The sequence below is a fragment of the Pseudorasbora parva genome, chromosome 8 (genome assembly GCF_024679245.1).
Source record: "Pseudorasbora parva isolate DD20220531a chromosome 8, ASM2467924v1, whole genome shotgun sequence".
Taxonomy (NCBI): domain Eukaryota; kingdom Metazoa; phylum Chordata; class Actinopteri; order Cypriniformes; family Gobionidae; genus Pseudorasbora; species Pseudorasbora parva.
This window is the reverse complement of record NC_090179.1, coordinates 29,691,471-29,710,434: the sequence shown is the minus strand read 5'-3', so window position 1 is coordinate 29,710,434 and position 18,964 is coordinate 29,691,471. Positions and strand designations below refer to the sequence as shown.

Below are 18,964 nucleotides of genomic sequence, written 5' to 3'. Positions count from 1 at the left end.
TGTCATGCACCGAGTTCAAACCCGGTTCAAACGCTTTTGCAGTAAAAAGCGTTTGAACGCTAAAGCCCGTACTGTTAAAAAAAAAAAAGAAAAAGAAAAAAAAAAAGATTCTGTCTATTGTTGGCCAAGGATGGCTATGTTGAGCTGTAAATATTTAAAGGGATTGTCTAAAAATGAAAATTCTGTCTTAATTACTCGGGTAAACTACCGGTACTTTAAATGTTGTCATGTTGAAATTGAAATCCGAGAAAATACAGAGACCACTCTGATTTCATCATTAATATCTTAATTTGTGTTACAAACCCTTACGGGTTTATTATGAGGTCTTATGAGTAATAAATAACAATTTTCATTTTGGGGTAAACTTCAGCTCAACGTCTCCATCCCATATGATATTGTTAGGCACATAGAACCGCTGTTTTTGATTTAACAAAAATAAATAGTCCAAACGGTGACAAAATTGAGGCTTGAGTAAACCAGCCATTTTAATAGAAATGTAAGGACAATTCCAAAACAAGCATAAACAAAAATACACTGACAAACTAAAACGGTGTAACATACCAGAGGAAATGAAACACGAAAGGTCTTGTAGAATACAGAGCCTGTGGGTCTGCTTTGGTTACAGTACAGGGTTCATACTGCATAGATTAATATACCTGCCTTGGTACAGCTTCTAACCCTTCAATGTATAGATAGGGGAAAAAAAATCTAATAATATAATACTGGTTTGTGACCAAAAACAAAAGTATAAAAATAACATTTTTGTACTGTCCCTCCATGGGTTAAACGAATGAAGACTTCAACATGCATTTAATATTCCCTCTTACATTTTAAAATGGGAAAGTTGGTCATGTAATTATTTTATTATTTACATTCAGTGCAAGATGAGGACAGCAGGTCACTGCAGTAAAAAAATAAAAATAAAAATACAGCTGAACTCTACAGGAAACTGCCATTTCTCTCAGGACAGACATTTTTAGCTCAAACTTTGGCAAGAATGTAATTTGCTCAGCTCTCACAGCGAAAATAAGGAACTTAATTTGATATAGCTAATAAAAATAAAAACAAAGAGACATGACATGAACCCAACATTTTGCTTACATATTTGGGAAAAAAGGTTATCCATGTCAGAGACTTTCCCTGACAAATGTATTTGTCCAGAAATTGCCCTCAAGCTTTATCATTGGGCATTTTCAGCGCTGATCCAACATTTACAGTAGTGAAGACAGCTCTTAGTGGTTCAGTGCATGGACTATGATGTGGCAGCGGTGAGAGCAAGTTTAAAACACACTCACAGCACATAAAGGAGGGGAAACACTCTTCGGCACTTGTCAAATGCCCCTAAACCATGATACTTGAATTTCAGGCATTTTAAATAGCTAAATATATACAGTATTCAATATGTACACTTTGTAAATACTGGAGCAGGGTTGTTTGTGATGAACTGCATAATCATTCGCATTATAGCAGGACAAATACAAAAAAAGGGGAACATGTGGACAGTTCTTTGAGCACTCATGTTGGGATTGACCCTGAGACGGAGCGCTGCGTGTCCGTTTAGTTTTCAGTCTGAATGGAAATCTCATCAGGTTTTTGTGTCAACCTTACAAATGCTGGGTCTTGTTTAAGATTGGATTTGAGTTCAATGGGCTGTAAAAGAGCTAGTAATGTGAATCTATGTTCTGAAGTAATGACCTATTCAGTAGGTGACTTTTTGTCTCCATTCACTCCCTGTAGAAGCACCGCCTCTTCAGATTTACCGCTCTTCATCTCCATCACAATATCATCCTTGCTGGCCTTTTCCTTCGTGCTGGGGAACGAAAAGTAGCAGATGAGGCATTGATGTTTTCTGTCATGATGGTATATTGGCAAATACTTAAATGTACATCTCTCCAGACATGCATTAAATGTGGACAAAACACTGGATACTATGGCATTAAGGCAACTACTTTTAGACTATTTTGCTTTATAAGCTTAATTTTTTAAAGTTAAATGATCTCATTTATATTTTATTTAATCTTAAGAAATATTTGTATAATATAGTTTTAATCAATAACAACACTTATTTTAAAGGTACAGTGTGTAATTTCTGCAGCATCAAATTAACCTACAAAGACAAACATGTCTTAGAAATTGCTTGTAATCATTTTTTCAAATGTTTTTTTATTTGCTTTGGTACTATTTTTTTAACTGAGTAAACCCAGCCTGATCTGTCGGCGATTAGATTTTGCCCTGCTACTCAGTCTGGAAACCTGTGCTGCGTTCCACTCCACTATTTTAGAAACGCACTTGCAAACTTCCCTAAGCACTTCCCCTCGGGGGAATCCCCGCCGCCATTTTGAAGTCCGTTCTACTTCGTGAAGTGGACAAGGGAAGTTTATATGGACAGACCCTTGCTCCCTCGATTTAGACCGAGTGAGCGAGTCTACTTCATATGTACACTTCAGCCAGCTTCATAAACCACAATGCAATGAGTTTGTGATGTCACTGCATATCACATTTAATTTACCCCACCACAAAAAACTCTATTTTAATTATTTTAAAAAACATTTAAAATAAACCTATATACATATAGAATGCTGCATTAAACAATTTCGTAAAGGAAAAAAATAATTAAAAAAAATAAACTCCCTAGTGGATTCCAAGTGATCAAGGGTTTAGCCCGTTCCAGTTCAGTCATTTGCAAATTCCGCCAGTAGTGGGCAACGGAGGGAAGGTTGTGAGTGAAGGGCATAATAAATACGAACGGGAACACAGCACTGTACATTCATTTCTACTGCTTCTGTTACACTTTTGCCGGAACCAATCACAGACTGGCTTATCCACCTGGCGTGCTATTTAGTAGGTTTAAAACAATGACAGAGAGAGAAGCAATGGTTCGTTGCCATAGACAGTAAAAGAAATGGACAGAGCTATCCCATTGACTTCAACGGCGGAAAAATGAGGCCAATCAGAGGCACTCACTTCCTGATGGCTGAGCGAACTGCGCAGGCTCAGACTGAGCTTGACGACGTAGATGTGACGTAAGCAACCTGTCTGACAGCTGTAGGTCTTCTAGTAGTTGTGGAAAGTGAAATCTGAATCACGTTTAAATATTTTCTCCCGTTGCTTTTGGCTCACTATCGGCTTCTCCCCATTCTTCTCCCTTGACTTTATCGGACTTTGTTTCCACGTCCCCCGACTGTCTCATAGACAGTAAAAGATTGTTTCTGAGCGTCTCCTCCTGTCTATACGGTAATTTCTCAACTGTGCGACAGAGTTGCGTTGGTTATGACGTAATTGTTAGCCTATTTTTACAAAAACAGCTTCGACATAGTGGGGCGATAGTGTAAGATACAAGGTAATGGACCCTGTAATGCATTGTCGTGTTTCTTTATAAATAAACAATGGACAAATGGAGTCTTTAAATACCTCAGATGTAAAGTTATTCACTGTCAAAGTGACTCAAAAATGAATGGGAGTCAATGGGATGCTAACAGCAGGTGATGGCTTGGTTAGCAATGGCCGCCCCTATGGGTGGAACGCTTTCCGAGTGCTAGATTACCCCCTTGGTCGTTGCCCACCTCTTGTGACCTGATTGGTTGAAGGACTATCCAATTGCGTACGGAGTCATTTGAATAATGCTCGTTGATCACACCTCTTGTGCAGTAGAAAATACAGAGCAGACTTCCCAGACCAAATCTTAAATAGAGCTTGATCTGGTGATAGCCGGACAAACTATTTTCACAAGTACAGTGTACATTTTCATTTCAAAATCAACTGATCACACTGTAGCACAGCTAGCCATTCTTTTAAAACTTCATCTATTGCTTTCCTTTAGTTGTACATATATTCAGCCCAATATGGGATGGTAAGTTAAAAAAAAATAATAAAGAAAAGCACATACAAATCCTGCTTTCCCGACCGTCCACAGGGTAGCTTTCCTTTCTTGTAGAGGAAGTAGAGCACGCTGCCCAGTATGGCTATGAGGAGCAGGAAGATGATGATGACCGCTATGGCTACTCCACTGCCACCTGGTGGGGTTACAGGGGAATGCAGGCTGAAGTTAGTACCTTGACAGATAAGAGGGAAAGCTCACACCTAAAGTAAAGCCTGAAAGATATACTTTGGGTGAACATTTTTCCTAAATGTCTATCTGAACTATACAAAGCCTTAAAACAAAGAGTTTTCAGTAAAGTGATCTGAATGTGCTGGCTAAAAATAAAAAAAGCAGTGATGTGTTTTGTTGTATGAGTGATAATACGAGCAAAGCATTCTGGACTCATTCATTCTACAATGACAACTAGTGCCCCCGTTTTATTCCACCTAAAACACATCGATGGCCACTGCAGTTTTTTTTAGAGCAGTTTTTTAAAGTGAAGATTAGCATAAACAATGATTGCTTTTACACAGTTTGTGATAGCAAGGCTGGTGGTGAGTGGTTAGGCTGATGCTGGCCTCGTGCCTGGACACATGACAAAGCTGCAGTACAAACCTTTCTCTTGCTTTTTTGGTGCAACGGTAAATCCGATTGCTGGAATGCAAAGAGATTGAGTTACCACACAGGCACAAAGCAGTATATTAATACATCAGTTTCTCCCAGTCCCATGGGGACTGCTGTCCTGGACCCTTAGATGAAGTTATAGGTGTATTGTTAATAACATTATTATAATATATATATATATATATATATATATATATATATATATATATATATATATATATATATATATATATATATATATATATATATAATATCAATTATAAGTTAATTATTTAATATTAGTCCACATACATGAAAACATACAGCTACTTCTATATTTTGACAGACACATTATTGCTATTAATTTGTTGTGTTGGATGTGGTTAGAACATGAAGCTGGAAGCATCTGCGAACATTGACGTAGGCTCATTTTGCTCCGACTAAATGTCTACAGGCATAAACGGTATCAGAGATAAGGGCTCAGAGGACCACCACAATAAGGAACACAAATGTCAGCTGATATCCCAAAGTGAGAATGGCTGTTTCGCCTCATTTGCCCTAATACCAAACACTCTGGTCCCATGAGGTCACAGATAGTCAGCCAGGCCTGATGTGAAGCCTGCCTTTGTCCTAATGAGAGTCCAGAGACCACATGAAAGCATTTTCACCATCAACCGCCGCCTTCTGTTACAGTAAAACTGCTCTGTGTTCAAACACACGCTGCTCTTGACTGCACCTCCGGAATAAACACGCAATGCCATGTCAGCCACCACATTAGCTGCCCTCTCAGATATTAATAATAATTCATTACATTTATATAGCGCTTTTCTAGGCACTCAGTGCTTTTGCATATAGAAGGGGGAATCTCCTCAACCACCACCAATCTGCAGCATCCACCTGGTTGATGAGACTGCAGCCATATTGCGCCAGAATGCCCACCACACACCAGCTGATTGGTGGAGAGGAGGCAGAGGGATGAAGCCAATCAGGAGAGGGGGATTATTAGGAGGCCATGATGGATAGGGGCCAGTGGGCAAATTTGACCAGGATGCCGGGGTTACACCCCTATTCTTTATCGAAGGACATCTTGGGGTTTTTAACGACCACAGAGAGTCAGGGCCTCGGTTTAACATCTCATCCGAAGGACGGTGCTCTTTGTCAGTATAGTGTCCCCATCACTATATTGGGGTGTTAGGACCCACACAGACCACAGGGTGAGCGCCCCCTGCTGGCCTCACTAACACCTCTACCAGAAGCTCCTAGTTTTCCCAGTTGGTCTCCCATCCAGGTACTGACCAGGCTCAGCCCTGCTTAGCTTCAGTGGGAAACCATTCTTGGGTTACAGGGTGATATGGCTGTTGCTTTTTACAGCACAGATACTGCTTTTTTATCTCAAGTGTGTGTGTTCTGTAACAGTCATTATCTGCATTCATGGAAGTAGAAATATACAAATATCACATTTTTGAGTGAAAGCTTCAGAAACACACCTTCAGTGCTGGTGGGCTGGGTTGTCGTCACATGTGCAACTACAAAAGAAAGCAATATGAATAAGGTTGTATTTGTTAACATAATTTAACTATTAATAGCATATTAAAATCACATTAAAAATAATTATATAATGATCAAGAGTAAAAACACTTTTTTATTTAAGGTTGTATAGTTAATGCAATAGCAAACATGAACTAACAATGAAAAATGCTAATTGTTAATGTTCATTTCTACATACACTACTATTCAAAAGTTTGATGTCAGTAAGTTTTTTTAAAAGAAATGTATAATTTTTTTCAGCGAGGACATTCAATTGTTCAAGTCACATTAAAGGCATAATGTTACAAAAGATTTCTATTTCAAATAAATGTCTTTTGAACTGTCTATTCATCAAAGAATCATGTGGAGTTTGTATCATGGTTTCCTCAAACATACGAAGCAGAACAGCTGTTTTCAACATTCATAATAAGAATAAATGTTTCTTGAGAAGCAAATCAGCATATTAGAATGATTTCTGAAGGACCATGTCACACTGTATGCGTCTTAATTTACATGATGTTTCTTAAAAAACTAAGTTCGGGAGAAGCACGTTCAAATGATCTACCTAATCATGATGTCATTCCAACCAGCTGTCAACAATCAGTAATCAACATGTCTACCAATCAGCTCAAGTGGAGGATCACATAAATACCCAGTCAACTCACCAACGTTCCTTGACAAAGTTTGCAGCATCCCTCCACCACCCCTTCTACCTCACACGCACCTGGTTAACTTTCCTAACCAGAAATACGGGGGGAGTACTCTGGGTTCGGGCCAAATACCGAGCTCGGAGCCCTCTCCTCGGACAGCACGCCAAATACGCATACCATTTATTCTATCTGAATTATTTGTAAGTGTGAACTCGTGAAATGTTAAAACGTATTAAAATAGAAAAAAATATGTATCTTAAATTGTAATAATATTCAATGCCTCACATTTTAAACGGGATTTTGATCAAATAAAACCAGCCTTTGTGAGCATAAGATATTGACCTTAAGATATTGACATAAGATATTGACTGACCCTTATTGTACAGAAAATATATTTGTAACATTTCAGAATATTATAATATTAATTGTTTTTCCATGATAGTGAACGCATGAACTAAAGTTTGTGACAAAGATAAATCAATTCTTTTCAATGTGTTAAGTAACAGTATTCATTAAAAAAATGACATTTTTTTACATTTTAAGAAGATAAAAATCAAATCGTTTGAAAACAAAAACTCACATGCTTCAATGCTGCGAGAAGCAGCACCTGTCCCAAACTCATTGTCAGCTGTGCAGTTGGCTGTGAGTTCAGATGTGGCTTTCACAGAGATCGTGCTGATAACACCAGTGTTTGTTACCTGGCTTTCCTCATTCAGCACAGGGATAGGCTGATGAGTCTATATATATTGTCAAGGTAATATGCATTTAAATGAGTCTAGAAAACTAATTTAAGCACATTGTAACTCCCAACTGTGCAATACAATTAAAGTGACGCTTATAAAACTACCCTTCAATTCTAAGTTACTAGCAAAAGATATTTGGGATTGTCCCTGATTGGTCAGAATCAGAGTGATGCAAGGATACCAGTTGGTCAAAGAGGGTCCAGGTGATATTGGGGATTGGGTAGCCTTCTGCATAGCAGGTCAGGTTTACAGTCCGGTCATCCTTATTCATGGAACCCACTGCTATCGCCTTTGTGATCTCAGGCTTTCCTAAAGCAGGTTTAGATGTTATTAGTCATGACAGCACACTTTTTGTTTTTGTTTGTTCTTCTGTAAAATTGATGATGTTTTAATACTGAGCTAATGAAATGTTCTATCCCAAACCCTGAAACGAATCTTCCTGAATTTGTAACTTTCATTAAGACATTACTTGGCATGTTTATTATGAGGTGATTTCAGGTATTACTATCCTTGTAAGTGCATTTGGTCCTCCTAAAGGAAAAAAAAACAGTGCCACACACAAACTGCTGTATTTGCCCACCTTGCACAACGATTTGCACAGACTTCTGTCTTTGTAGCGCAGACAGGGAAAGGGCCATCACTTCACAAATATATGTCCCAGCGGTGTCATAAGAGGCATTGTGTAACTCCAAAACATGTCTCTTAACCAGCTCCACGCCACCCTGCATTGAAATACCATCAGACAGATCAGTTTACAAACTTGAGCATTACAAGAGCACTGTTTATCAAGAAGATTTACTGTATTCATGCTGGATATTATTTATAAGTTGTAGTTTGGTCTTTGTCTTGGTCTTGAGGTCTTTGGACACAGTTGGTGTTGGTTTATATTTGAGTCTTATTATTAAAAGTCTGGGTTTTAAATCTTACACTTTTAAAAGTTTGGGGTCAGTACGATTAAAAAAAAATTATAATAATAATACTTTTATATAAAAATGTATTTATTTGATCAAAAGTGACACTTAAGACGTTTACATTGTTGGAAAACAATTCTACTTTAAATAAACCTTTCATCAAAGAATCATTCTCACGGTTTCTTCAAAAATATTATTCAACTTTTTTAATATTGATAAAATATCAATCTTTCTTAAGTAGCGACAGCACATTAGAATGATTTCTGAAGGATCATGTGACAATGCATGTGCCTTAAATTACATTTTAAAATATTAAAATAGAAAAAAAAATATTTTAAATTGTAATAGTATTTCTTAATAGTATTTTACTATATTTTTGATCAAATAAATGTAGCCTTGAAGAGTATTAGAGACTCCTTTCTTTAAAAAATAAACAAATAGAATCTTACATTAGTGTATTTCCAACATCCTAAAGGTGATAACATCAACTACTACAGGTCAGTGTGGTCATCATTGTTTTGGAGTCCATCTTATTGATGTACCTTATACCATGCTGTATATGTGGCTAAAGAAGACAAGGCGTTGCAGGTTAATGTGAGATCGTTCCCCAGGTCCAGAACTTTCTTCTCTGGTATGACCACAATAGGATCCAGATCTAAGAAAGAAAATATAGCGCTGCTCATCATGGAGATAAAAATCTTCTCACTTCACACACTTTGCCATAGCACAGGAACAGAGGAATGTGCTCTTACAGTGTACTGTGATATTGATGGACTCCTCAACCTCGTTGCCTGTTTCTAAGTCAAGTGACTGGCAATAATATGTCCCGCTGTCTGATCGCGTGACATTTTCCAGAAACAGTATTTCATTATCTGTAGTCAACACCTCCTGTAATGGACAAGTGAGAATAATTAAAACTGTAATGTACTCCAGAACTACAGGTGATCCATACGATGGACACTTTTCTATCCCATGAGGCCACGGGAAGAGGATTTATGAACGGCAGTAAAGCAACCTAACTGACAAGTCACATGACAACGACCACATGTTGAATGTAGTATATCTAGATTACATTCATACTACACACACACACACTATATAGAACAAACCTTTTTGTGAAGTAATTACTTATTTAAAATATGTACCTAGTCAAGAGAGTATGCGATTTCTGACGCAACCTTTGTCAATAATGTCCATGTCCCAGCTAACAAAACTATGTTTTGCTAACATTCCCATTAAGTCATAAAAACATTATTTCTGAATGTTCTCTGAACATTTAAAAACTAAAAAAATTTAACAAATAGTAACATTTATTTAAAGGGATCATATAATGGTACATGCACTTTTACAAGCTGATTATACAGCAATGTGTGTTGGTAGTGACTGTACACAACCATCCTATAATGATAAAAATCCACTCTTTATCAGTCTGAAATCAAGCCATTCGATGTGTGACGTCACACGATCGGACACCCCTCCCACGACTGTTGATTGACAGCAGTGTTTCAGCTGAGACCCGCCCTGACCCGCAACACAAGTTGTCCGCCGTTGTGGATACGCTGAAGCAGAATGGCGTCTAAGCCATTGTGGTGTTCTGTTCTTGGGTGTAATAATGAACACAGCAGTCATTTTGATTTTGATATAGCCCCCACAGAACAGAGGGGTGGGGTGAGCAAAGCTCATTAGCATAAAAGGCACATGCACAGAAACGGCTTGCTGAAAACAGAGCTGTTTTTCACCAGGTTAAATGAGTGATTTCTTAGAATACTAAATACAATTTTTAATTAAAGTATATTACAAAGTTTTAATTTAAACACTAAATTATCATATTAACAAAAATGGCATTATATGACCCCTTTAAAAAACGTCATTGACAGAAAATATGTTCATAACTTTGAGAAAGCTTTAGTAATGTTCGCCGAGTTTCTGAGAATGTTCCCTGTTAGTTGGGATGACACTATGAGCAGCAATATACAGCTATAAGATAAAATAAGTTATGTGGTTTGTAAACATGAATTCATTTAGGCAGATATAAAGAATGTAAATGATTACAACTTGATTATATATTACCTCTTTATGTCTGAAAGTATAAAGTGATAGAGTGTTTCCATTTCCTTTACAATGGATCTCCACTGTGTCGCCTTCTTTTATAAGCCTATTGGGTGAATTTATGGACAGGTGTACCTCTGTTGTAGGGTCTGAAATGATTACATGAAATAGTAAGACATTGTGCAATATACATTGTGCTTGGTAGATCCAATAGATGGCAGCACAGAGCACTATCCACTTAAATATTAACATTTTCTGTCAATCCACAGAAGAAAGTCATACAGGAGTAAATGATTTTTCATGAGAACTAGCTCTTTAAAGTGAATACATACTGTAAGGACTTACAGTAAACTGTGATGTTGATTGAATTGGACTCTGACATTTTTGATGCACCAGGGACAAAGTATTGAACCTCACAGTAGAAATTGGCATCTTCATCTTCCCTTATGACCTTTATGAAAAGTTCACTCTCAACTGCATACAGGCCATTGGTTTTGATTGTCACTGATTCCTTGATCTCTACCTCTAAAGGGGATGCAGATGTTTTTGTCATTGCCAAATAAAATGACATTTTGTTTTATGGAATGTTGACTGAATAGGGTATTTACCTCCATCTGAGTGTTGGAGAGGGAATCTGTCCTTGTACCATGTGATGTTGGGTCTAGGATACCCGTCGTCCACTTTACAATTTGCAACCTGAGTAAAAATACAATGATTATGCAAAGTTCATGAAAATGTCCATAAAGCAAACAGATGGTTTTGTTGAGCTCTACCTTTGATGGCTCCTCCTCACTAACAGAAATCCCTGTGTGTGTAGGTTGAATCACAGGAAGCGATGGCGATTCTAAAAGACAGATCGGTTTATAATTTGGATGAAGGTTAAAATAGGTCAAACAGCATATGGTGATCCCTCTTCTAAATCAGGTAGGACAAGCCCGTTTTGTCTTACTGAATACTTGGAGACGAGTGTGTCCTTCACCGCTGTCTTTCGATGCATTGTGCACCATGCAGATGAACTCCCTTTGGTCAGTCAGTTCCACCTTGTCGATGGTCAGAATGGCGTTTCCTTGAGAAAGCTGCGGGTCATAATAGCGACTGACTTTGATCCTCCCCGCATATTCACTGCCTTCTTCGATGATCTCGGTCTGATCATCATAGTAGTAGATTCTTATCCTGCTTTGGTCCTTGCCAGGCAATTTCTGTACAAAGCCAAAAATAGTGTTGTTCAGATTTCCACATTTATGGATTTGTTTGTATATTATATTTTGTAAATAGGTTATTTGGGTGAATCTTGGGTGAAAAATGGCTATGTCTATAAAATCTTATTTTTAATGAAAAATATCATTCTGAATATATTTTTAGGTAATATTGTTTACGTATTGTTTTTCTATTTATTGGTAATAATTCATATTATTTTAATTTGAGAACAAAAGTGTAAGCAGTGGTTGACTTTTTTTGGCTCATCAGCCACTGTGGCAAGTGATTTTACAAAGCCACTAGCATTTTCCCTGGCCACAATTTTTACACAGATACCAAGGGTAAAAACTGCCTTATACATTATCTCATAATTTGCCTGCAGGTATATTAGGCTGCTGTCACTTTAAAACCTGGAGGATTGATTCATTATACCAATATCCTTCTCAACTGTTTGAGTTCACTTAAAACATAACTGGTCCCACTTTATGCTAGCCACTGGCCTTAACTACTATGCACTTTTTGCTGATATTGAGGTGGGATACGGGTAAAGTTAAGGACAGGTGTGGTGGGATGGGTAAGTTTAAGGGTAGGGTTAGGCGTAAGGGAAGTGTCAACAGTGTAATTACAAATGTAACGTCAGAAATTAATTACAGATTTAATTCAAGTCATTTTTTAAATGTAAGTGTCAAATTAATAATTTAAATGTTAGTACGTAGTAGTAAAGGCCACATAATAAAACAGTGGGTCCACATAACACTATTTTTACATGAATACTCACCAAGACCGGCATTTCGACATTATTTTGTGTGTATTTGACTGTTTAAGAGCAATAAGCAGCGGAAAAAAAACACATACTTTGGGTCTGAGCACAAAATCTGCAGTTATGTGTATCTATTCTGTGGAAAATGAGTATTGGAAGTATTTCAGATATTCCAGTACCAATGTATCAAAAAATATATATACTACATTGCACTTAGTTTATTATTTCAGATGCCTTTTTAAAAGACTACAATTGAAAACACACTAAAGTGACTAGTAGGAGTGACAGCCTTACACGCCATTGCAGAAATCCACCTGCGTTTGGCGTGTTGATGGGTGTTAATGTTAAGCCCTGAATATAAGTATGCATTGCATGAAGTTATTATACTGAGTATCACAGTAACAAGATTAAAGGTCCCATTCTTCACGTGTTTTCGAAGCTTTGATTATGTTTATAGTGTGCAATATAACCTGAGTTCATGTTTCGCGTGTAAAAAAACAGTATTTTTCACACAATTTACTTATCTGTACAACGCTGTTTTCTCTGTCCTAAAAACGGCCTGATGATTTCCTTGTTCTATGAAGTCCCTCCTTCAGAAATACGTAACGAGTTCTGATTGGGCCAGCGCTTCCCGTGTTGTGATTGGACAGCAGCTTAGCGCACATTGCCCGGAAAGGTCCCGCCTCTTACCATAACGGGGAGATGCAAGCGCTGAATGCGCGCTCTTCTCCACGTGGGAGAGCAACAAGACCACGCCCCCTTTTTTGTGTATTCTTGTGGGCGGAGGGTTAGTCAACAAACGGTTCTAGTGACGTCATTACATCCCTGCACTTCCTGCTGTAGTCCAAACCGGACGTTCGCTGGTTCGCACGTGAAAGGGAACTTCTGTTCAATAAAACTTTGAGCTTTATAATTTTTCAGGTATTATTTATGCACTAACAGCAACATTATACACTAACTAAAGTTTGAAAGATGGAATCGCGAAGAACGGGGCCTTTAATATACTGTAGCAAGGACCAGTATTATTTTCATATTATGTGGTTAAATGTGACCCAGGCATTTTTCATAATATTCAACCATTGCAACTGTAAAACAACCATTGTTAGTGTAAAATGGTTTCTCACCGTAAACCAAACTATCATCGTGGCTGGTTCCTTCAGAGAGTACATACAAAGGATCGCTGCCTGGCCTTTTAAATATACATCCACTCTGTCTTCCATGCTCACATCTACTGCAGCCCATGCTGAAAAAAACATCAAAAAACACAGATTTGTCAATAGGCTTAAACTTTGTACTGTCCAAGAAAAGTCAAATCTTTGTTGATTAAAAGGGTGTAAAATAATGAGGTACAATGACTATCTGGTGGGACATTTTTTGTGATCCCTATCCCCTAAGCCCCTTCATAGTATTACTTGAATGTAGTGACTCCTCAACAGGAAATGGGACATGGGGAACACCACTTCTGATTCGACCACGGCCCCCGTGTTTACATTTGAAATGCCCAATCTAGTGGGAGCAAAGCACTCATAGCATATTATGAGTGGAATTCACTGAGCCCACCCATGTCCAGATTAATGTGTAGCATTCCCGCACGTCACGCCTGAGGAGGAAGAAAGACTCGATTTATCTAGAGAATAAGTGACCTACTGTTTGCCAGAAATGAGCTGTTCGCTCCCTTAAACATCTTAAAGCTATCTGAATCATGAGGAGGTTGAAACTATTCATCCACAAAAACATGATAACTACAAGACAAAAAAACATCTGCTAATTATTCTGGCATGGTGTTTGTTTGTTCTGTAAGGAAAACGGTTTGCTAACTCACTTCACAGTAAAGGTGTATAATCTAGACTTTTGCAATTGATTTAGCAAATGTTCCTCAATAACCTTTCAAATATATTGTAAATGGCCTTTCTGGCCTCTATGTTGTCCTGTGGGCACTACAAGGGGATAATTGAGCATGAAGGATGCTTTCACATTACAGAAATCTGATTAGTTTCTTTCAACAAAGGCATTTCCTGTGCATTAGCAACATTAGCACAAGACCGAAGTTCTTTGTTGTGGCTATCAAACATTCACCTTGTTCATGGAGTACAAAAAGGAAAACAAAGGTATCTATATTGTCATGTTTCGGAAGTTTCGGAAGACTCATGTGGTGATGAAACAAATGCTCTCATTTATAAATAAATTAAAAAATTAAAAATTATATTTTAGTGGTGGTGGTTTAGTTAGCATGCTGTCTTTTGAGTCTCACAGCAAGTTTTAGGTCATATTTATAAAGTATGACAGGAAACATTTATAAAGTTAAAAGATGTCTATTTCAAATAAATGCTCTTCTTTTGAACTTTCTATTCATCAAAGAATTCTGCAAAAAAATCTATCACATTCTAAAAAAATATGAAGCAGTTTTCAACATTGTTTTCAACCATATTAATAATGTGAAATGTTTCTTGAGCAGCAAAGCAGAATGAGTTCTGAAGGATGAAAATGCAGCTTTAATGTCACAGGCATAAATTACATTTTAAAATATATTACAATAAAATAACTCATTTTAAATATAAAAAATATTTCACAATATTGCAGTTATTACTATATTTTTCATAAGATAAATGTAGCCTTGGTAAGCATAAGAAACTAAGAAACTTTCTAAAAGCTAAGAATCATTATAATGCAAATCTTTAATCATCATCTATAAGAATAAACACCCATATTTTGGTGTTATAATGACTAGCATTTCCCTTGATACAAACTTACATATTACAGGGGTACAATTAAACAGATAAGAAAGAATAACAGTTTACTCCAATATCTTGCCCATGCAGCTTAAAAAGATTAGCAGTCTGTCAAGATGCCATGGCAGCAATCATGCAGAACAGAACACAACAAGCTTCAATTATAGTTAAGAGACTCAGACGCACTTAGCAGTTTGACTGATTAAGCATGCCACTCTTTTTAGGCATGGAAAAGCTCTCAGACAAAAAAAGAATGGCCAAAAAAGGAAGAGAGACCTTATAATGTGCCCGTGAGCCACTGTTGACAGTCTGGTGTCTCCACAGTCTGGAGTGTAGATAACCATTTCATAACTATTACAGTTGTTCCATCAGTCTAGTATATTGAACGATACTAATAAAAGTGCTCAGAGCACCAGTACTGGATTAACAATACAACAAATGAAAAATAAAAACAAAAGACAGAACAGGAAGACACAACTAAAGTTTCCCAGCGAAGCTGTGAGTCCCAGATGAGCCCAATATTACGCAGCTGTTTTGACTGCCTATTTACCTTTAAACAACTCAACACCATAAATAGCTCATCCTGTGACTGTTGGAAGAGAAAAAGAGGCAGAATCTCAGAGTAAATCATGAGTTAAACAATGGAAATCACCCCATGAAATCCTGAATGCACACAGAGAGAACAGCTACTGTCAGGAAGTCACAGATGCAAGAGTCATTAGCATAATGTACATTTATATGTAGAAAATACACATAAAGGAAGTCTCTATTTTAATGGGAATTATGAGTTATTGACTGTCTGATGTTACTTTTTTTATCTACATTAATCATTATTGTTGAACGTTTTCATTTCCTTTATTTTTCAGTTCAGCCTTTGCCACCCTCTAATGCCCACTTAAGGTTCAACTTTAAAAACCCTAATAATTTAATTACACTGATAAAAGTTATCTTGCAAAATTAATTTGCCTAAATTTCCTTTTTTTAAATCCACAGGAATAATGTAAAAATGTGTTTTTCACACAGTGCCTTATCGATATCAGCCAGAATTTTATTTTCAGTAATAAAAATCCCTAATTTTTAAAAGTACATGTTTCTTTTTTTTCATAATGAACTCTTTCTGTCATTCATGAGACAACACTCCTCAACCCAATTTTTTTTTTTTTTTTTTTTTTGAAATAGCAAAAAAGAAGGCGTAATAAAACGAGAATTAACACTGAACTGAGGGATTTGTAATGTTTTAAAGGGATGCAGAGATTATGTTTCATTACTCAACAGGAGAATAAAATATATTTTTTGGAACAGATAAATTGGCATATATGTAACTCTCTAATAAAGCAATCAACTTTATTTATATAGCGCTTTAACAATAACAATTGTTTTAAAGCAGCTTCACAGTATTAAACAGGACAATGTTGCAACAAAATTTGATTTGGCTATACAGTCGTTCTGGAGAAAACAGTGATGTTATAAGCTTATTTTAATTTATCATATAGCCACAATGTTGGCAGATCAGAATTATAGTTTATAGAATTAAATAAGACCTAATTAATTAATTTAATTTGTATATTTAGTTAAATAACTCATCACTTTAGTGTCCCCAACTAAGCAAGCCAAGCCAAAGGCGACAGTGGCAAGGAACCAAAACTCCAAAATAGATGTTATTAACAAAAAAATAAACCTTGGGAGAAACCATGGGCTCAGCCGGTGCCAGTTCTCCTCTGGCCTATTAACAAACAGTGTATGATTATTATTCTGGCAACCTTACAGGGCAGAAATCATATTAGGTCGAAATATTCAAAATTTCTGGGTATCACGCAAGAGACGGGGTTATTGAGGATAATACGTCGATTACACAAGAATAACAAAGTTGGTTGTAAAGCATTATCTATTGTGAAGGGTCATTTCATTTTGATTGTTGTAGCACTGTGTTGGAATTCATTTTAAGGTTAGTACAATGTGCAAAGCTAGTCAGCTAGTCAGTTTAAGATCCTTCCATCTAAACTGGTTATATCTCTTAAGCCTATAGTGAGTGTTTTATAAGCAGAAGGATAACCATATTCATCCACACAGCCACGCATAGCCAAAGCACAAACAAAACAATGCCCCTCTTCCGAATACAGTTTTGTTTTTTAACCAATATAGTTACCGATAAAGTTACATAATGTATCTGGTCATGAAACACGAATATCAGAAAAATGTATACAATATTCTTCTTGATATATGAATGTGACACTCATCTGACCTTTGTCAACAATCCAGCATGTATAAGAAGCCCATTTGAAACACACTGAAACATGCTATATTCTAGTCTGAGCCACTCATAATAGACTTATCGAAATCCCTGACATCCTTTGAGGCCAGCCAAGCACAAATGGGCCTAGAAAAGGGGTGATTTCTTCCCAAATGTTCAATTCTTAACACAGAAAAACAAAAACAGGATAGGAGTCTGACTCCATTCTCCAGATGCCGTGATCAACGCAACCCTCAGTACACCCATAGGAGCCTAATAGTCATTGTTAATGGATAAAGCACCTGTTTTTTAATTGTTTTAAAACTGTGGATTTCAGATGTTGTGCTCCTTTTATTCATGAGCATTCAAAAACTCCTACAGCTGCATATTGAGGCGCTGGAGCCACTATATCAATCATCACATGCTTTATTTATAGGAAGTTCCAGAGAGTTACAGCATAAACAAACACCGACGGCCTACAGCAGCTCTGCGGTATAAGCTACCACATCCACTGAAGAATTCTGTTTTCTTCACAAATCACACAGATGTTTGTTTAATGCCTAATGCTGCACAAGTTGTTTTATTATGGTTGTTTATTTGGCCCTACAGATTATCTTGTGCTAGTTGAGAACCTGCTGCCAAGGGAGATGACTTGTGTTATTGGACAACAGGCAGGAGAATGACTGTGCCTGCCGTCAGCAAGCCTGCTTAATAAAGAATATTTCCTGGTGCATCAATTCATGAGGCAAATACAAGGGTTAGTTGACATGTCCTACTTTATCACATCTAAGTATAACAGCACTATATCAGGTGCATTTGGCACTATGAAAAGGTCTCCTATAATGCCAGAGAGGTTGCATGCAATGGAACAATGACACAGACATACATTACTAAAATTAAAAGTAGGCCGATGCAATAATAGCAACATATTAAACTGATTAGCAACCACAATGAAAAATCTGTAGATTAATTAATAAACATTTCACATTTATTATGTGAATTATAAATTATTAGTTGATGTTTAATGCAAACCGAATTGCCAAAAAATTAAGACACTGTACAAAAATTGTAAATAAAAAGGGAATGCAATAATTTACAAATCACGTAAACTTATATTTTACTCACAATAGAATATAGATACCATTTCAAATGTTGAAAGTTAACATTGTGAAATGTCATGTCAAATATTGGCTCATTTTGGATTTCATGACAGCTACACATTTAAAAAAAAAAAAGTTGAATCAGTTGGGACAGGTAGCAGAAAGAGGCCGGAAAAGTTAAATGTACATATAAGGAACAGATGGAGGACCAATCTGCAACTTATTAGGTCAATTGGCAACATGATTTGGTATAAAAAGAGCCTCTCAGAGAGGCAGTGTCTCTCACAAGTCAAGATGGGCAGATGATCACCAATTCTCCCAATGCTGCAGTGAAAAATAGTGGAGCAATATCAGAAAGGAGTTTCTCAGAGAAAATTGCAAATATTTTAAGTTGTCATCATCTACTAGGGCTGCACGTTTTCAAGTTTTTCATTAACCGTTAACCGAGGCCCTTAGCGGTTAATACTCGGTTAACCATAGTGTGCGTCAGGGTTATTATTTTCAGTTTATTAATTTGACGACCGCAATCTCCGTAGTGAACGCGCCTATAGAGAGAAATGCACATCATGGATTACATAAACAGAGAGTCGCTTATTTCTTTTCGTT

The 18,964-nt window shown here is 36.9% G+C and overlaps 1 protein-coding gene across 1 annotated transcript in view; it reads right to left on the bottom strand.

The window, feature by feature from the left end:
• Nucleotides 1-460: 460 nt before the first annotated feature.
• Nucleotides 461-18,964, bottom strand: part of mcamb (melanoma cell adhesion molecule b) — a 43,363-nt gene continuing 24,859 nt past the window's right edge. The window contains exons 2-16 of the mRNA XM_067450710.1: nt 13,424-13,542; nt 11,292-11,541; nt 11,116-11,186; nt 10,951-11,038; nt 10,688-10,867; nt 10,364-10,491; nt 9,046-9,181; nt 8,836-8,948; nt 7,963-8,104; nt 7,564-7,691; nt 7,220-7,376; nt 5,950-5,988; nt 4,475-4,513; nt 3,887-4,013; nt 461-1,810 (exon numbers count right to left, since the gene is read on the bottom strand). Coding sequence (XP_067306811.1) covers nt 1,696-1,810; nt 3,887-4,013; nt 4,475-4,513; nt 5,950-5,988; nt 7,220-7,376; nt 7,564-7,691; nt 7,963-8,104; nt 8,836-8,948; nt 9,046-9,181; nt 10,364-10,491; nt 10,688-10,867; nt 10,951-11,038; nt 11,116-11,186; nt 11,292-11,541; nt 13,424-13,542 — 1,832 coding nt within the window. The 3' untranslated portion in view covers nt 461-1,695. The remainder of the gene's footprint in view (nt 1,811-3,886; nt 4,014-4,474; nt 4,514-5,949; nt 5,989-7,219; nt 7,377-7,563; nt 7,692-7,962; nt 8,105-8,835; nt 8,949-9,045; nt 9,182-10,363; nt 10,492-10,687; nt 10,868-10,950; nt 11,039-11,115; nt 11,187-11,291; nt 11,542-13,423; nt 13,543-18,964) is intronic.